The sequence below is a fragment of the Cheilinus undulatus genome, linkage group 22 (genome assembly GCF_018320785.1).
Source record: "Cheilinus undulatus linkage group 22, ASM1832078v1, whole genome shotgun sequence".
Classification (NCBI taxonomy): Eukaryota; Metazoa; Chordata; class Actinopteri; order Labriformes; family Labridae; genus Cheilinus; species Cheilinus undulatus.
The window spans coordinates 26,626,886-26,646,344 of NC_054886.1; the positions used below are offsets into that span (position 1 = coordinate 26,626,886).

General features: G+C 40.1%; 1 protein-coding gene across 2 annotated transcripts in view; it reads left to right on the forward strand.

Moving 5' to 3' along the window:
* Positions 1-19,459, forward strand: part of si:ch211-200p22.4 (phosphatidylinositol-binding clathrin assembly protein) — a 173,323-nt gene that overhangs the window by 143,766 nt on the left and 10,098 nt on the right. For both annotated transcript variants that reach the window (XM_041779660.1, XM_041779661.1), the window contains 2 exons: positions 15,499-15,555; positions 18,592-18,708. In XM_041779660.1, coding sequence (XP_041635594.1) covers positions 15,499-15,555; positions 18,592-18,708 — 174 coding nt within the window. The remainder of the gene's footprint in view (positions 1-15,498; positions 15,556-18,591; positions 18,709-19,459) is intronic.

The following is a 19,459-nucleotide window of genomic DNA, read 5'->3' on the forward strand; positions in this document are numbered from 1 at the left end:
CTTTCTCCATCTTTTTCTGTCTTTTGTCTTTTTTCCTCGTTGCATCCTGATGCAGAATGGAATGTTCTATACTAGTTATGTAAGTACTTTATCCCTGTTTAGTAAAACTAACAAGCTTCTCCTCTGTCTTTCTCTGTCGTCTCTTTCTCACTCCTTTTCCTGCTTTCTTTCTTTCTTTCTTGACTTTTTTTCTTACCCAAATTTTCTGAAATAACCCCTCAACTCTGTCCTCTGGCTGATGATCTGTGCGGGTGATGTAAGCACAAACTAAACTGTGAGATAGCAGGAAGTCACAGCTGGATTTGACTTTTCTACTCTTGACACTCCTTCAGGTTTAGTGTTAGTTTTTTCTACATCTTCCCCCAGGAGTCTGCGAATATTTTGGACTTTCCTTACAATCAGTTTTTTCTTTTTTAATTGGTTGAAAAAGTAGCTTTCCTAATAACAAGAAAGATCAGCTATGATCTGATCCAATCTGGGACAATCTCATTCCATAAAAGTTGGGACAATGTTTAAAATATGAATAAAATGGAATACAGTGATTTACAAATCCTTAGAGCCTAGATTCAGTGGGATGCAGCACAAGGGATAGATTTTTAATATTCAAAACTATTATTTTCTGTTTTGAAAATACAAAAACATTTTGATTATGATGCCTGCAACACATTCCACAATAGTTGGAACAGTGGCTTGTTTACCACTGTGTTACATCAGCTTTTCCTCTGACAACACTGTAAGTGTCTGGGGACCGAAGACACAAATTGTTTGAGTATTGAAAGTAAGAATTGTTTCCCGGTTGCTTGTACTTCTAAAGTTGCTTAGCAGTGCTAGGATTTCGTTGTTGTATTTTGCACTTGCCAATGCACCACACATTTTCAGTAGGAAGCAAGTCTGGACTGCATTCAGAGTCTGAAATAAGCAGCGATGTCAATGAAAAACAACAAATCTAAATATTTATAGTACCTTCATAGATGTGCTAGTGACCCATGCCACAGGCACTAGTACACCCCAACACTATCACAGATGTGCTAGCGACCCATGTTATAGGCACTATTACACCCCAACACTATCACAGATGTGCTAGTGACCCATGTTATAGGCACTATTAGATCCCAACACTATCACAGATGTTTTAGTGACCCATGTTATAGGCACTATTACACCCCAACACTATCACAGATGTGCTAGTGATCCATGTTATAGGCACTATTACACCCCAACACTATCACAGATGTGCTAGTGATCCATGTTATAGGCACTATTACACCCCAACACTATTACAGATGTGCTAGTGATCCATGTTATAGGCACTATTACACCCCAACACTATCACAGATGTGCTAGTGACCCATGTTATAGGCACTATTAGATCCCAACACTATCACAGATGTTTTAGTGACCCATGTTATAGGCACTATTACACCCCAACACTATCACAGATGTGCTAGTGATCCATGTTATAGGCACTATTACACCCCAACACTATTACAGATGTGCTAGTGATCCATGTTATAGGCACTATTACACCCCAACACTATCACAGATGTGCTAGTGACCCATGTTATAGGCACTATTAGATCCCAACACTATCACAGATGTTTTAGTGACCCATGTTATAGGCACTATTACACCCCAACACATCACAGATGTGCTAGTGACAAATGTTATGGGCACTATTAGAACCCAACACTATCACAGATGTTTTAGTGACCCATGTTATAGGCACTATTACACCCCAACACTATCACAGATGTGCTAGTGATCCATGTTATAGGCACTATTAGATCCCAACACTATCACAGATGTTTTAGTGACCCATGTTATAGGCACTATTACACCCCAACACATCACAGATGTGCTAGTGACCCATGCCAAAGACTATTATACACCCCAACACCATCACAGATGTGCTAGTGACCCATGCCACAGGCACTAATACACCATCACGGATGTGCTAGTGACCCATGCCACAGGCACTAATACACCCCAACACTATCACAGATGTGCTAGTGACCCATGCCACAGGCACTAATACACCCCAACACTATCACAGATGTGCTATTGACTCATGCCACAGGCACTAATACACCCCAACACTATCACAGATGTGCTAGCGACCCATGTTATAGGCACTTAAACACCCCACACCATTACAGATTTTGGCATTTGTAGTTTTTGATAACAACCTGTTTTGTCCTTTTGCTTTTTATCACAGAGGACTGTAATGCCATTAGTCCCTCAAACAACCTGAATTATGGACTCTTCAGACCACAACACACTTTTCTACTATAGGTCATTCTCTATCAGATGAGCTCAGGCCCAAAGAAGTTGGTGGCACTTCTAGGTGCTGTTGATAAATGGCTTTGACTTTGCATGGAAGAGTCCTAAGGAACATTTATAGATACAGTAACTGGCAGTGGGTTTCTGAAGTGTTCCTGAGCCAAGGTTGTAATGTCCATCACAGAATGAACAAATACAAGCGTAACATCCATCTGGGCAGGCTTCAGTTTCAACCTTTGAAAACTGACTTTGCTTAGTTGTAGAAAATGCAAAAACCAAATACAAAGTTCTAGTTTGAGGAACAAAGTAATGTGATTGAGACAGAGCCAATGGAGCTGAGATTTCTTATTTATTTTTCTGTGAGTCTGCATCAAAGTTTTCTTCTGTTTCACCTTTTTAAAAGTTGTACCGGCTCATTAAAACTAAGCATCTCCTGTGGATTCTTCTGTGCCGTTGACCTCCATGTGTGTCCAAAAAATCATGAAACGTGCTCATTAAGAGCGACCCTAGGTTTTTCTCTGGGTGACAAGTTTCTCGCCTCTCATACGGCTCTCTCTCTTCTGGTTCAAAATTTTATACAAGAGCTGCAATATATTTATTTTTAGCTTTCATTAATTTACACTACAGATTTTGTTGTTTTAAAACAGGTGGTATCAGAAAATATCCAAAATTTTGACAGCATTTGCATGAAAATAACAGGTTTCAGATTAGTAGTGTTTGGTCAAAAGACAAGAAGATGCACAGAAATAGAACATAATCACTGGTTGAGTGTTTTTATAAGATTTGTTGCAGTGAAAATAAGTTTTCAGCATCTAATGTTCTGAGTCAAGTATTAAAGACTTCAGCTTAAACATCACACTCAGAGACATTTATTTGTCTTCATTTTTTCACCCTTGTCCCTGACATAGAAATTGCTTTTGGGATTTAATTTTTCAGCACAATAACAAAATATAAAGTCATTGTTCAGTCAACAAAACAAACCAAATATGCCTTTAGTACGAGTCAAAAGTCAAATACTGTTTGGTCAGCAATGAAGTGAACTCTGCTTTTAGCAAGACAAGCAAACACAAAAAGCCACAGCTTAGAGAGGGAAATATTATAGCAACTGTTTCTTTTTGTCCCTGAGAAGAAACACATTAACTCTCACAGACATATCTCTTTGGGTCTGCTGTGTTCTTCATGTCTTGGGAAGCATAACTGCATAAATAAAAAAAAAAAAGGAATTCAGTTAAAGAATTTCAATCTGAAAGTTCAAGCAGCAGATGTCCCTCATAAAAGCAAATCAAGGTACACAGTAGGATAGAAGGCCTTTATTTTACATGGCGAAATACAACCCTAATTCCAAAAAAGTTGGGACAGAGCTATGTTTACCATGGAGCATCCCCTCTTCTTTTGACAACAATATGAAGATGAGGAGTCCAGTTGTTGGAGTTTTGGGAGAGGAATGTTGCCCCATTCTTATCTGATGAAGGATTCTAGCTGCTCAACAGTCCTGGGTCTTATGTGGCGCCAAATGTTTTCTATTGTTGAAAGGTCTGGACTGCAGGCAGGTTCGGACTCTTCATTCAGACCTTTATTAGGACGTTGAGGTTTCCAATGCCGTCTAGATTGCAAGCACATTAAAACCAAAGCACAACTTGGGACATCAAATGAAAACAATGTTTTATCAAGTTCAAACTTTTATTGCCCAAGGCACACCTTAGGTTAAAGCCAAAATCTCATGTACTGTCCTCACTATGAGTAGCCAATGTTCAAAGCTAGACAGTCAGCTAACAACTTGAAATCCTCCAAGAATTGCAAGGCATAACTTTTCTTGTCATTTATTGAAGAATTTGTATCCTTTTATGCTTTCTTTTTGTAAAACTGCAATAAAGAAATTACAAATTGCATTAAGAAAAATAAACAGAAAATTAGGCACAGCCAAAACCATAATTAGCAAACTCAAAATGTTATGTCATGCTGCTAGCTTACAGCTAAAACTCCACCAACTAGAAATATACCGTCGAAAATACAAAGCACAAACTGAAATATTACCCTCTGCCTCTATCCCTAACACAAAACATAAACAACACCATACTTACGGACAAATAGTGTCCAAGGCAACAATGCAAAGACAGTCCTGCAGGAGAGAGATCAACTGCCGTCTGCTCTCCAAGGCTCACACATGGCATTTTTTATTAACATATGGTAACTATTTTAGCCAGGAGGGGGCAGTGTAAAAACAAAACTTAACTGGCTTTACAAAGGGCAGGACATCTCAAGACACACCATATTCATATCAATACAAAATAGACTTTTTAAATACAACAGTCTAGGTGGCCCATTAGGGGGGATAAAGGGGGTTGGTGTCTGGGGCCCAGCCAACTGAGGGTGGCAGAAGTTGGCAAAAGGTACCTGAAAGGTGGCAAAAACTGTTTAAAGTGATGATAAAACATGGCAAAATTGGGCAACAAGTAGCAAGACAAAGTCAAAAATGGTTAACAATTTGCATAAGGGGCCAAAAAATGGGTTTAAAGTGGCAAAAGTAAGTAAGTAAGTAAAGTTTATTTATATAGCACTTTTCACAGACAGCAGTCACAAAGTGCTTTACACAGACAAAACATACAGCGAATAGAAGTGATGATTTTGAGATCACCACATGACCTAATAGTCATCGCAACAATAGAACAACACAGTAAAACAGTTCACATTACATTAAAGAAAAATCAGTTTAAAAGTGAATTTAAAAATGGGCAGAATTGGGCAAAAAAGTGTCCAAACAAAGGCAAAGTGAGTGAAAATTAGCAAGAAGGCGGCAAAAATGGGTTGATAGTGTCAAAAAGGTGGCAAAATAGGTCGCAAGTGGCAGGAAAGTGGCAAAAAAGGGTTTTTTTGTGGGTTAAAGTTGCTAAAAGGTTTTAAAAAGTGATGAAAAAATTGACAAGAAATGTCCAAATAATAGCAAAAGTAGGCAAAAACTGGCAAAAAGTAGCAAAAATGGGTTAAATGTGGCAAAAAGTTCCAAAAAAGTAACAAAATGGGTCAAAAATATTTAGAATAAATTTGCAAAATGGCCAAAAAGCAGCAAAAATTGTTTAAGATGTCAAAATAAGTGGCAAAATGGGTAGAAAATTGGTTAACTTGGTTAAAAGTAGCATGAATGATAATAATTTCAACACCAGTTTCAGCTCAATAATAGCTTGCTTAATGAGGTAACTGTTAGCCAGGATGCTACTGATCCAACACACATACACTGATATTATCAATAAATCACAGCTGGGGAGGGTCCATTCACTGGGGGTTTTTTCAGGGCACAGCCAGATCCCCAAGGCACACCTAGACTTGCCTCAACCTTGCCACACCATTTGAGAACCACTGCTGTAGTGTACTGAGACTTCCTACAGGTGGCAGTGTAACCCCAATAAAAGGAGCATAAAATTCATCCTTTCACAGCAGGCGTTTACTTCCTTTGTTTAAGTTGATAAGCTTTTGGGCTGATAATTGAAGATGCTGCATTTCAGTTCAATTTCATCTACAATGCACTCTCTGTCTGACAGTTCAGTGATCCATGACACAGACTGCCTCTCTCAGCCACTGACACCAGATTGGATCTGTAGCTGGAAGCATTAGATTCGTTTTACCAGCCCAGTATTTATAATGAAAATCTGCAGATTCAGATCATTTTCCTATGAATCCGAGCACCTGTGCTCCATACACAATGTCACACTGAAAATAAGCCGTAGCAGCATGCAGCAGTGATGTATTAGACATCACAGGTAGCAGAGCTGTCGTGCATCAGGAATGATAAGTACAACATCTGATATTCTCGCCAGAAGGGCAAGGCTGCAACGCTCTGCACACGAGTGATACTTAAAATGCCAGCCAGAAACCCTGCAAAGATGTTTCACTTATTTAACCTTTACCGCAGCATGCAGGTCGCAGACGGATCAGACTTTACAGCAGAGAGAGGAGCGTCAACGGCGAGGGGGATAGCAAAAGTTCAGGCCAGATTACAGATGTAAGGGTAAGGCAGAAACATGAATACACAGACAGGGAGGGGAGGAGGCACCTGAGAGACAGAAAGAGAAGAAATATTGAGCAAAAGAGGCAGACGGATGAGTGTAAAACATGATGTATCGATGGCAGACAGCTGTGCTGAAAGACAGATGGACAAAAATGACGACAACGAAGAAGAAGCAGTGCGTTAAAACCCTCACCTGCTCAGACTGTCATCCTTTAAACATAAAATAAAGCAACACCCAGCTGTCATTTCTGCACAAACAAACTCAGGGACAGATGTTTGTTAAATTAAGTGAGGTTCAGGTGCAGATAAGAGTCAAATCGATATATCTTTAATCAGGATTTTAAAAAAACCTTTAAGTCAACAAATCCTGCTCTAAGCCGAGTCTTTTGGCTCTGATTGGATTTTTTTCTCCCCTTTCTGGCAGCAGATCAGACCTGGTACAAAAACAAATCAGGCTGATCAATGATTATGATCACTTTGCACAGCCTGATCCCTGGAGGCAGGCATTAAAAGATGATGTCCGATCAATCACATCAACCACCTCCAGAGATAAGTTTACCTGATTTAACCATGAGCTTTAAGAATGCTGGCTGTCAGTCGCTTCCTTTCTGCTTTTTAAAAAAAACATCCTTAAAGCTGAACTTTTCCACTTCTTACAGTGGACTTGTTTGGGCATTAAAATCTCACCTAGCAACAGAACCTTTACATTAAATGAGATTGGGCTGCACACGTCGAGGACAAAGGCCTCTGCACATGGTGGGTGTAGAATAGCCACTAGTCTACTGGAAGACTACGAAGTTTATAATGCATTAAAAACCAAGTTTATTCTTCAGCAACAGTGTCACATGTAAAGAAAAGCTGTAAAACCATTTATTGATCACTTGTCTCAACCAAACTTTTTTTATTTTATCAAGTTTATGAGTTGAATGTAAGAAAAAAATACAACGGTGTTAGGAAAGCTAGGGAGTAAGGATTTTTTATAAAAACTTCTGTTTTATAAGTTGGAAGTGTTGTATTGCAGTAAATGTAGATAAGAGTCTTGATGTTGAGGTTTTATAACTGTTAAGACTTAGGGTGGAGGCAGAGGCATGATGCAAATCCTCAGTCAGGACTGAAAAACTCTGCAGCTCATTCCAATCTGATAACAAAGACTAGATTTTCTTTTGTGACGCTAACTCATCCAGATTACTTCATTTTCTTGTATTTAGTGCAGTCAAAGGTGAAAAAATCTGCAGTGAAATTCTGTGTGAATTGAACTTTGTTTAAACTTGGCAGCACATGCTGAAGATTTAACATTTGACCCTGGTTTTAACCATCCAGGGTCCTCCCAGGAAAACTCACACTTAGGACCCTTGGGACCCAAACAGGTCCTTGTAGAAAAAAAATATGCCATAAAAATCACACAAATTAATATTTTTTTTTTTCCAAAATCAAAGCTTAGATCTTTAAAACAGCTTAATAAAACCCATCAGGTTTTTATTTATTTTGGATTTTTTTTAAATATATTTTCATGCCATTTTTGTCAGAATGGCAGCCCCTGGTTTAACAAGAAAAACACAAAATATAAATTATGAATTGTAGAGTTGAATGTTTGAGGGGTGCGGGTTATTAGAGCCTTGTATATGTCAATTAATTACATCAACATTGATTTTGTTGCATTATTAATTTTTGATTAAGACAGATTTTTATCAAAGACTCACATTTAGGACCCTTGGGCCCCAAATGGGCCCCTGCAGAAATGCTATAAAATCATATATATATATATATATATATATATATATACGTTTTTCCACTGTCAAATCTTAAATCTTTAATCAGCTTTAGCCCTAATCAGAACTATGAAGTTTACCTAGAACAAGAACATTAACATAAACCTTTTTGAATGAACATATGAATAAATTAGGGTTGTTAACCTTGTGATTAATCTGCCATTCTGCGATCTGCAAAAATATTTACTATTAAAAAATAAAAAGTGGCTAAAAGGGCCCATTTGGGTCCCAGGGTCCCTGAAGGTGATAGCTGTCGGGACCGTGGATTGACACAACCCTGGTCATGCTCTGGATGTCCTTGCATATTATCAGGGGCATGTTGTGAAAATAACTAAGTCCACACCTATAGTGCTGATTAAAGTATTGTCTAGTGCAGTGGTTCTCAACTGGTCTAGCCTCAGGACCCTCCAGTGTCTTTAAAGAAAAATCTCGACCCAAATGATCAAGAATTCTCAACAACTCCTATTTATTTAATGGAAAAAGTTGCAGGTTGAATTCAGATTAAAGAAAAAGCATAGCTGAAAAAGAGATGGGACAAAACTGACATTTTCACACAATTTTTGCAAACTTTCCAGAGATCTTGTGGAGTTACCACGTTATCACAGGGAAGTTAGCTCTGTTTTCACAGGAAAAGGAGATAAATGAGTTCAAATATTAAGAAAACGTTTATTATATCCATAATCACAACAAAAGAGTAAAATGTCCACTATGAACTTCAGTACTTCATAGACCTTTGCCAGGATTTTTCTCCAGGCCTAATGTTCTGTCCATGTGGGGAGTAGGTTTGCCAGACGCCCCTGGTCTTTCTGCGGACGTCCCAAGGGTCCACATATGTTCTCAGGGTGTATCACCAGAGGTGAAAAGGCCCAGACAAAAGAAATGTCATTGAGCTTGACCTTGGCTGCCAAGCGACACACGTCTACACGTGTTGACCTTGACTCGGGCCGCCTCCTGTCCCCTCTCCAGCCCTAGGTAGTGGCACAACATGATCAACAGCAAGAGATAACCATGAGGCCTTGTGAACTTGACCTTTGACCCACTAATCTAATCAGTACATTCTTGGGTCGAGTGGACATTTCTGTAAAATTTGAAGAAAAACCGCCAAAGCAATTTGGAGACATTGCTTTCACAAATGAGTGATGACTATGAGGCCAGATGACGTGGACGTTTATGTTCTCTTTGATCTGATAGTTTTTCCGTGAGTCAGAGTTGACATTTCTGCAAAATTTGAAGAAAATCCCTGAAAGGGTTTTTGGCATATCATATTCACAAGCATTAGAAGAACATGAAGCTTTTGACCTTGACCCTTTAAGCTATGATGTGTTCCATCAAACTTGTGCTTTCATGAGGTGTTGTTTTACTCTCTACATCTTAGAACCATGTGTTGTATTCATCAAAAAAAGGATCTACACACTAATGGGGCTTAAACCTTTGTATAATACTGCACCTTTAGACTCTTAAATCACCAGTTTAACCTGTTATGTATTTAAAGAATTGATTAATGCGTCATTAAATGGAGAGCAATTAAAGAATAATTCTAGTGTTTTATTTTTCACCCTTGGAAGGTTAAACTTCGTTTTGTACTGCCTGATTAGTGTAATTAATCTTTTTACATAAGACCGCTGAGGTAATTCATGGTTTCACACAGTTAATTACCACCTTTAATGGAAATATTGAACCTTTTTATTTTACGGCACTGTTACTGTAGCTGTAAAACAGCTGGAGAAACTCAGGCCGAGCAGAAGTACGTTTAATACTTCTGCAGTGACTGAGGCATTAAGATGCCTTGGTTGTCTCATTTACGATGAAGGATTAGGTCTGTGAAGGCAGCAGTATGTTTCTGAAAGCTGTTTTTAATGGCTTTTTGAACACAGTGTTTAAAACACACTGTTGACACTGCTGCTGAAGTTGTTCAGCCATGGAAACCTTTTTCAAGAGCTCCTGATGTTCGTTTAGTGAGATGACGTGGCTTTAAAAGAAAGTTTTTCATACTACGGTATGATGCAATTAAGTGGCAACATGGTGTTGAAACATGGAGCCAGTGTATAGACGCTGCAGTTCCTCTGGTGTCCACTTGGGGCTGGCTGCAAAAGTGAGTCAACCCCTTTAAGGTCCAATATTAAAATGCCATTTTCACAGCAGAAATACAGACACTTACAGCCTGCTAAAAAAGATAATTTTGGTACAACCTGCTCATTTATTTATTGGTCCTCAATGTAGTGTTTTTTGTAATTCATCCAGTTTGTTTTTATGAAGGAAAAGGTAGGGATGTAGGCGACCAGTTCTATAGTCATTTAAACAACAACAACAAAAAAATCTGATTAACAAATTGGTCAAAGGCAGGATTTTTTTTCGAAATAGTGAGACATGGGCTCATTTTCAAAATGATAAATGCTGGTAGAAAGTGTAATCTGGTTTGCTAAGTGTGGCTAATGTTAGCAATGCTAGCATTATCAGTATTTTGTCCTCCTTGTGGGTTAGCATTCTTATGCTAAATATGCTAAATCTTTTGCTTCAGATCATATGCCAGATTAGCCTGGCACAGCCTTCATACATGCTCAGTTTTATAGACCAAAATAGCGCCAGATACACTGCTCCTATGCTCTTCATTCACTGTGCTTGTTTACATCCCAGTTAAGCCAGAAGATAAGGCCACAACCCTGGCTAGTGGTCGGTCGCTGCATTTTAGCTAGGACGTAATAAATTATATGCATTAAGGGCCAAAATAGAGATGTTAGTAATGCTTTTAAATAAATAGTAATTCTTGTTTTGGTGGGCTGTAGGTATTTGTACAAACATACATAATTATATAATTATATTCAGTCAGGACCACTTTGTCAGGAAACATACAGTGCTTAACAAATTTGTTAGACCACCACCCAAAGTAAGGTTTATGCTACAGCTGCCCAATTACCAAAATCATTTTTTTTATATTTCTGCAATGGTTAATACACCAATGTTTAGACACTCTTTAACCCAAATGATATTTTTAATACTAAAAAATAATTATTATTGTTATCCATGAATTTTCAAATTTACTGATTTACAAAAAAACTGAAAAAATAGTAAAGCACTTTATTATGTATTGATTAATATGTCAAATTATAGTTATTTTCCTGCATTCCTGAACAGAAAAATTAGTTTTAGTGGTTGAATGTTATGCTTGATTAATTTCTGACTTCTCAGAGAAGCCCAGTGAGCCAGCTCAAATTTGGGTATAAAAAGGTGAATTCACTTTGAAATTCCTCATTCCTGTTCAAAATGGTAAAACGTGGAGAGCTCACTGAAAATGAAAGAGTCCACATTAAAGCATGATGCTGGATGGTCTCTGAGACGAATAGGTGGTCTAATAAATTTGTTAAGCACTGTACATGATTTTCAGTTATAGTTTTTTCTTTATAAGCAGTTATAAGTTTGCACTTGATGCTGTTATTCATATGTGGCCGTTCTGGGATTCCCCCTGTCCTTCCATGAGTCCACTCTGACACTATTCAGCCTTTCCTGTGCTTACAAGGAAAACCTGAGGCAGGAAGAGAAGCAGCTAAAAAACGAGAGCAGATCAGGCCTTAATGACAAAAGAATGACACTAATACAGTCGGAAGCTGAATAAAGGAGGAGCTGGGGTGGAGGACGGTTACAAAAAGTGTCCTACAGAGGGAGCAATATAATGTAGCTGAGCAAGAGCAGTTTAAATATGGCAGCATGAGTGCAATTCACCTATAGCGTGCTTTGAAGCAAATCTACCTGCTGTCAGCCAATGAGGGCTTGCGTGAGATCAGTTGATCTCAAATATATGGCAGTGTTTAATTCTGCGGCCTGCCTGAATTAACTTTATACTAGTATACTTGATTTACCGTAAAGTATGCCTTGAAATTTTGACTTGACTTAAGGTGTGCCTTGGGCAAACAAAGGTTGAAAACCTCTGTTTTAGTTGACTAAACATGGGCATCCCTTGCAGAGAGTTATGCCGTTATCTGTGTAATTAGTGGCTTGGCTGGTGGCAGGTGGAATAGTTGTAAATGTTTATCTGTTGGTACATCATCAGCTCTTACATGCTTGTTTTCAGATTGATTGAAAGTGAGGTGAGGACAGCGTTGGGCTTTATATCTTCAGATACCAATGCTTGATGTCACTGAAACTACATCCATGATTTAAAGTACTTTGTGCTTCTTAATGTATTTAGTATGGCTCTGGGAGGCTGAACTTTCTACAACATGGTCTGTAATTATTTGGGTGGCAACATTTTTCTTAGTATTTTGCTTCTATTCAGCAGAATAATGGAACAATTACAGAACTGCAGACCTTTGGCTCTGAAGAAATAATGCTTTTACCATCTTTGAATTTAAACCATTTTATTCAGAGTACATCCTCTACCAAGGGCTCAAGAATATTTGAGTAAACAAACATAATTACAATTATTTCAGTAATTATTGGTACATGGAAGAAAGTCAATGAAAGCCTAGACTCACTAGAATCAGAGTTTCCTCCCTGGAGATGCTTTGGCAGGCTTTTACTGCAGCAACTACTAGATCTTTTTTTTTTTAATATCCATTAGCTGTGGTAGATAGAAGCAAAATGCATAAAGTTGTGCTGCTCACAGACCTGACTGCCTGATGTAGCTCAGCATTTTGTTTTGCTTCCTCTATTTCAAATAAAAGAGTAAAAGTTGAGTGGAACAGATCTACTGCCACAGGTGTTAAAAATCAAGCTCCTAGCCATGCAGTCTCCATTTGCTAACATTTGTGATACTAAATGGGTCATCATGAAAAGCTCAGGGACTCCAAACAGGGTACTGTGATGGATGCTACCTTTGCAATAAGAGGATGCTTGAATTTCATTCCTGCTGGATATTCCTCAGTCAACTGTAAGTGATATTACTGGAAAGTGGAAGCATTTAGGAACAACAGCAACAAAAGGAAGATCATGTAAAATCTCACAGCTGGGTCAACAACAGCTAAGGCGCATGCCTGACTGCACTGTACCAACTGTAAAGTTTGGTGGAGGAGGGATAATGTATGGGGCTGATTTTCAGGGTTTGATTTAGGCCCCTTATCTCCAGTGAAGGCCAAGACAAAGACATTTTGGGCAATGCTTTGCTTCCAACTTTGTGGCAACAGTTCTGGGAAGGCTCTTTTCTATTCCAACATAACTGTGCCCCAGTGCACAAAGCAAGAACTATAAAAACCTGGTTTGATGAGTTCAGTGTGGAAGAACTTGAGCCCTGACCTTAACCTCATGGAGCACCTTTGGGATGAATGAGCCAGGCGTTCTCATCCAACGTCAGAGCCTGACCTCATCAATGCTCTACAGAATAAATGGGCACAAATTCCCACAGAAACTCTCAAAAATCTTGTGGAAAGACTTCCAAGACTGTGGTTCATCCCACAGCGCCAGTTCTGCTTACCAAAAGTGGCCCACTAGGCAGCTCGCATTCCACGCTATTATACGTAGCTGCAGACAGGGGCCAACTCTAAATCAAAGTACATGTATTTGAATACAATGTCATACAGCGCCTGTAGGTGTCCTGGTCAGGTGGCTAAATACTTTTGGTCATATGATGTATCTTAAGCTATGTGTTGCATGGGAATGGGGATTTACTCTGTTTTACAGTTTTAAAAACCTGAGAAAGGGTATGATTTAAGCTTTTTAGGGCTGCTACTGAATCTGGCGGATCCTTTAACTTAACGTCATATCCGTAGCTCAAGAAGGTCTCTTAAGTCAATTGAGAGTAAAGCCGGGCGGTAACTACCCTGAAAACTGCCTTCCTGCCAGAGGAGTCCCCCGAAATACCGAGCGTTTTTTAAAGCGGCTGCTGCCGCCGCAGTACAAGGCAGCAATGACGTAGAGGTGCTTCGGTGAACATCACAGCAGAGCCCGCCCACAAGTCCATCACAACCCCCTCCCCAAAAACACGTAGAGTACCTCACAATCCCTGTATATTAACATGTATAATGTACTATAAAACAAAGGGAAAAATACGGTTCCGTCATCAGAATAATTACCCCTAGAAAATACGTTTCAGTGGTTGGTTCCACAATTTTTCTTCTGGTTGTCTTTGTATGACAGTAGAGCCGTATTGTAGAGCTCAGGATATTCCGACACCAATGCTATGAGCTCCTCCATTGTTTGCTTTTACCCTCAAAGCCTCTCCCTCCTTCGATGTGATTGGCTGTTGCCAGGTGGCTGCCGCCAGAAAGTTCAACATGCTGAACTCCGAGCGGCAAGGCAAAAGCTGTGTGCGTTCACATGGGCAGCAACCGCTTCTGGGCCCTACCAACACAGTTAAAACCGCCCTTCCCTCATTAAAATGACTGGAGGCGGTGAGTTGCCACGCGGCAGTCTGTAACCGACTTAAGACCCCCAAACTTTGTTGCAAGTCTGGTTAGTTAAAGATAGTAATCAAGTGTTGAAATTGACATTTAAACCAACAGGACAAAAGCGTGGGGTTGACTTTATGGCTACAGTATGATGTGCTTGTTAGAATGACTGTTACATGACAGTTAACAAACATAATTCATGTGTAATTTCAAGAAAACTGAGGCTTTAGTGAATGGCCTGAATAAAACATTTGTTTGAAGGAGAAACTGATGTGTTTTCAAATGTAGTTGTTTGTCAAATAGAGAAGTAGTGATCATTTTGTTGAAAAGGACTCAGATGATTGAGGATATTCAGTCAACATCAGTGTGGAAATGAAAAATCCATCCCCATCCCTTCATCAGGATAAAGTCTAGTGATACTGGTCCATGCTTCTGTTTGACTAAAAACCTGGATCTGTTACAGATGCTCGCTGTTGTGGAAGAATGTCCCTTGCGCCGTCCCCTTTTCTAATCTTGTAAACTGATTTTCCTGTGGGACGTTCACTGACACCACACTGTGATCCAGCACTAACGCCTCTCTCTCATAAATTACCGACATGTCGAGGAGAAGTGCGCTGTTTTCCTTTGAGGAGGATGTGCGTGGGCTGTAAACGACGGCAACAAATTGCCCGTCACATTGAATTTGAAGCCCATCAGGCGGAGTGGATTTGATTTGTGGAGTGAGCAGGGCAGGTCTGAACACCGTCCTACTGAGCCTCCTCTTTTTTTTTTTAAAGGCGCTGTAATGATCGCTCCCAGCGGGACTCCGCTAAGTACCTCTGCTGCATGCTGGGCTGCTGAGCTACTAATGTGCACACACTTTATCAGCATTAAATGTATTCTCTTTGCACGTACATTACACCCTGTGTGTGCTTTATTTATCATGGTCTGAGTCAGACATGACTAATGGAGACAGATGAGTTGTTTGTCAGAAGAAAGAGAGGAAAATTGTCTGATTTTCTGGTACTTACTGAAGTGTTTTACACAGAGGGGTCCACTGTAGCTTTTTACATTTACATGCTGATATAAAATGTTGAACACAGATGTGTTTTCTTTCTGTTTTAAGGTTGTGTTTTCATTTTTATTTCAGGCTCCAGCTCCCATGGCTTTCCCCATGACCACACCGCAAGTGCCTGTGTATGGAATGGTAAGTGCAAAAATAACATGTGCATACAGTCATTCACATTACTCATGCATCAGAATAAGAATTGAGTTTATAATCGAGGTTCTAGTGCAAGGGCAATTTCCTGAATGAGTACATGCTGTGTGCAGCTGTCAACAGAAGCTATAAAGCCTGGTGAGGGCAGGAGTACTGCTCATGAGGCTGACAGCAGAGGGGAAGAAGCTGTTCTTGTGGCAAAGGTTTTGGTCCTGATGGACCTCGGCCTCCTGCCCTATTCTGTACATGCAGTAGATTTTCTTCTCAGCAACTTTGAAGTATCATACGAATGATGCAAGTAAAATTAAGTCAATCAACAGTTCCTTCCAAAAGTCAGCGTTGTGCAGTCTGGAGCTAATCATGCCCTCTCTTGTTAATGCTAGTGTTTCCTCAGCAAGAGCTGTTTTCCAGAATCCATAAATTCCACATACTCAGTGTCCACAGAGTTGCATACGCACCGTGGTTTTGCTCTGACAGGTGGCGCTTGCCCTCAACCATTTCTGAGCAGCTGGAGATGGGAGATTACAAGATTGTGGAAGAATGTAGCATAGCATTACACCATGCATCATCATACGCCCAGCCGTGATCATCTGACAGACAGCTGATCCTAATTAGCGTTTCCCAGCTCCCACTCCCAATCACAGCTCTTTCTCTCAACACAGTAGTGTGTTTAAATATGTCTTCCTTGTCATTAATCCCTGCTTGCATTCATGCTGATGCACCATTAACCTCCTCCACCCCAGCCTCCTCCTTTATAGCATAAAGCTTGATGCACCCTCAATTTCAAAGTCAAAGCAAGCGGCTTGACTAACCCAGGGAGCATCTTCTGAGCAAAGCATTCTCCACCAAGTAAATTTGTATATCAGTTTTGCAATGAAATGGTTAAATATATGACTAGAGTGTTCCTGACTAAAGTACAATTTCATGTTGAACTTGCAAGGTCTCACGGAAACAAGTCAGTCCAACTTGAAAGTTGCATGCAGACAACAGATTACTTTGCCTTTCCAAGGTTGGTTTTGCTGTTCACTGTGATGTTATTCTGATTTTTTTACTTTTACCATAGGTGCATACATTACAAAATTAAAAAGTCTGCATTTTCTAGAAAGGCTGGGTCAAATCAAACCACCTCAAAAATTAACTTATCTCATCCATGATGTCGTATTACCTCCATGAACCTCCATGGCCAGTGACCTGCAGCTTGTGCCCCCTGTTGGGATGTAATGTTGATATAGTGTTGCATTTACAATCAGGAGTCAGTGCATTGTTTCGTATCTTGAAATTGACTGGATCTATTGTAAGGTTTGGTTCCTGTTTAGGATGTGCTCTACATGACATGTTTCAGTAGCGGGCCTTGCTGATCTCCAGCAGAGTTAAGTGGTGCATCTGGCACATGCTGTGGGATTGCAAAGATTGGTTTGAAAGGGAACGATTTGCTCAAAAGTGGGTGGAATTTGAGAGGAACGGTAACTCTTCTCTGCTCAGCTCAAGATATATGCCAGATTTATTTTCAGTGGAGCATCCCAGGCTACCAATAAGGGGGGAGAAGGAGAGCTTTTCAATGCCCAGCCAAACTAGGGGCCCATGGAGGTCCACAAAACTATGGTCAGTTGTAAAGTCAAGCAGTAATAACCACATTTTCTGGGTTAAAAATTGCAAAAATGGTCAAAAAGTGGCATAAATAGGAAAAATAGGCTCAAATGTGCAAAAAGTGGCAAAAAGCTAAAGTAGGCAATAAGATGTTGCAGAAGGGGGGGGGGGCAAAAATGGTAAACAAAAAAGTGACAGAACTGGTGAAAAAGGGCTGAAACGGAGTAAAAGTTCTAAAAAAAATAACAAATAGTGGCTGAAAAGCAGCTACAACGGGTAAAAAATTGACAACAACTGGCAAAAACAGGCAAAAATGCTACAAGGCAGCTAAAGCGGGTAAAAAGCCGCAAAAAAGATGTTGCACAAACAGGATAACAGTGGCAGAAAAGCAGCAAAAAGTGGCAAGAAAGGCAGTTAAGGTAGGCAAAATGTGCAAAAATGGGCAAAAACTGGTTAAGAAAGGGGCTGGGTTAAGTAGCATTTGTCAAGCTGAGCAGACCGAATGGACCCAGACAGGAAGTCAGAAACCTCCAGGGCATGTGGCCAGTTCCAAATAAAATACCATATACATGCTTCTGGTTCCATTTCCCATTATTTTATCAGTTTTATGCCATAACAGCTATCAAATGAGACTAAAATCAGCCTAGGAAGGCAAAGTAATCTGTTGCTTGTATGTTAATCTCTTTATTGCCATCTGATCCAGGCTCTCTGAGATGTGCTGCGCTTTACTGAGTTCCACTTTGCACCACTGTCACTCTAGAAAGAACATGCACTGTCAGACAGAGCAAAACCGGAGCACAGACTGAGCCTGGCACACACAGATCCTGTGGGTTTTATGGGTTGGACTCTACCTCAGTCTTTGTATCTCATGCTGAGTCTGACAGTCACTGTCATTGCTGAATCAAAATGAAAGAGGCAAATTTTCTTTGTCTTTCAGCTCTGTCTGATGTTGCAGCATTAATTATTATGAAATGGTATACACTAGTTCCAACTTACTTCCAGCATCCTCTTTCTGCAGTTTATTCTGTTTTAATCTTTTCTTTATTTGTGAAAAGAGAAAATGTGACAAATGAGACTAGAAGCTTTTTATGGTTCTTTAGTGATTCATGCCCCTTTGTCTTTCGCTGTGTTGTGAGTTATGTTTGAGTGACAAAACACTATCAGAAGTTAATTCTTATATTTAAGAAAACTAAAACTCTTTCAGTTTAGCTTGTTCTAACACAAATTGTACTGAATCTGTGACTTTTTTTAATTGATCTACCCCTTTGTTTTTCTCTACCTACCAATTAACTCCCAAAGTTTTCTGTCTCTTACCTCCTTTGTTGTCTCGTTTCTGCACCGCTGATTTCTCTCCCTTTTTTGTCCCATTGTCCTCTGTTTTAATCTTGTTTTGTTTTTTGGTCCAGTTTCCTCAGTCTCATCTTTTCTCTGTTCCAGGTCCCTCCCCAGATGGGTCAGATGGGTGGGGTACCAGTGATGGCTCCTCAGCCAATGATGTACAACCAGCCTGTTCTCAGACCCACCAACCCCTTCGCACCCATGCCCGGAGCCCAGGTCAGTGATGGTTGGATTTGTGACTCTGTACACTAGGGGTGTAACGGTTCTCAGAGTTTTAGTGTACATCTCCTGATTGGAAAAACCAGACAACAAAAAGCCAAAAAAATGTCTTCACCCCAGAGCATTTCTCGTATTCATGATTTAGCCCATGTGTGGTCACGTAGTTGATGAAGACCAGTGGTGTGTAGGAGTTATTCATGCTAAATCACCGCTCCTGTGAGCCAGTAACAGAAGCTGGGCTCCTCTATTACCATATGTCTGCAGGTAGCCTTGAATATACATTAGCATTGGTAATGTCTTCAACCTCTTTTACATCCAGAGGCTTTTGAAAAACGGCACTGAGAAGTTCAGCAGAGGAAAGGGAAGCCAGCTGGTCTGGTGGCTCCACCGTTGCCTTTATTGTTGTTTACTAGCAGTTATGAGCATTACAGCCACCAGGATTGGGTTGTGAGCCAAGCCTGTTGGCTTCCTCAGCTTGGGACCTCCAGCAGACGCTGGGACAGTTTGCAGCTAAACTCGAAGTGGTGAGGCTCAATATGTCTAAGTTTGAGGCCGCAGTTCTCTGCCGGAAAATGGTGAATACCTGCCTCTGGGTGGAGAGTGAGTCTCTGCCTCAGGTGAAGGAGTTCAAGTATCCCAGGGCCTCTCAGGGAGACCGATGGATTGGTCAGCATCAGTGGTACTGCTGGCGTTGGAACAGTCTACTGTGGTGGCAAAGGAGCTAAGCCAGATTAAACGGTTGATCTAC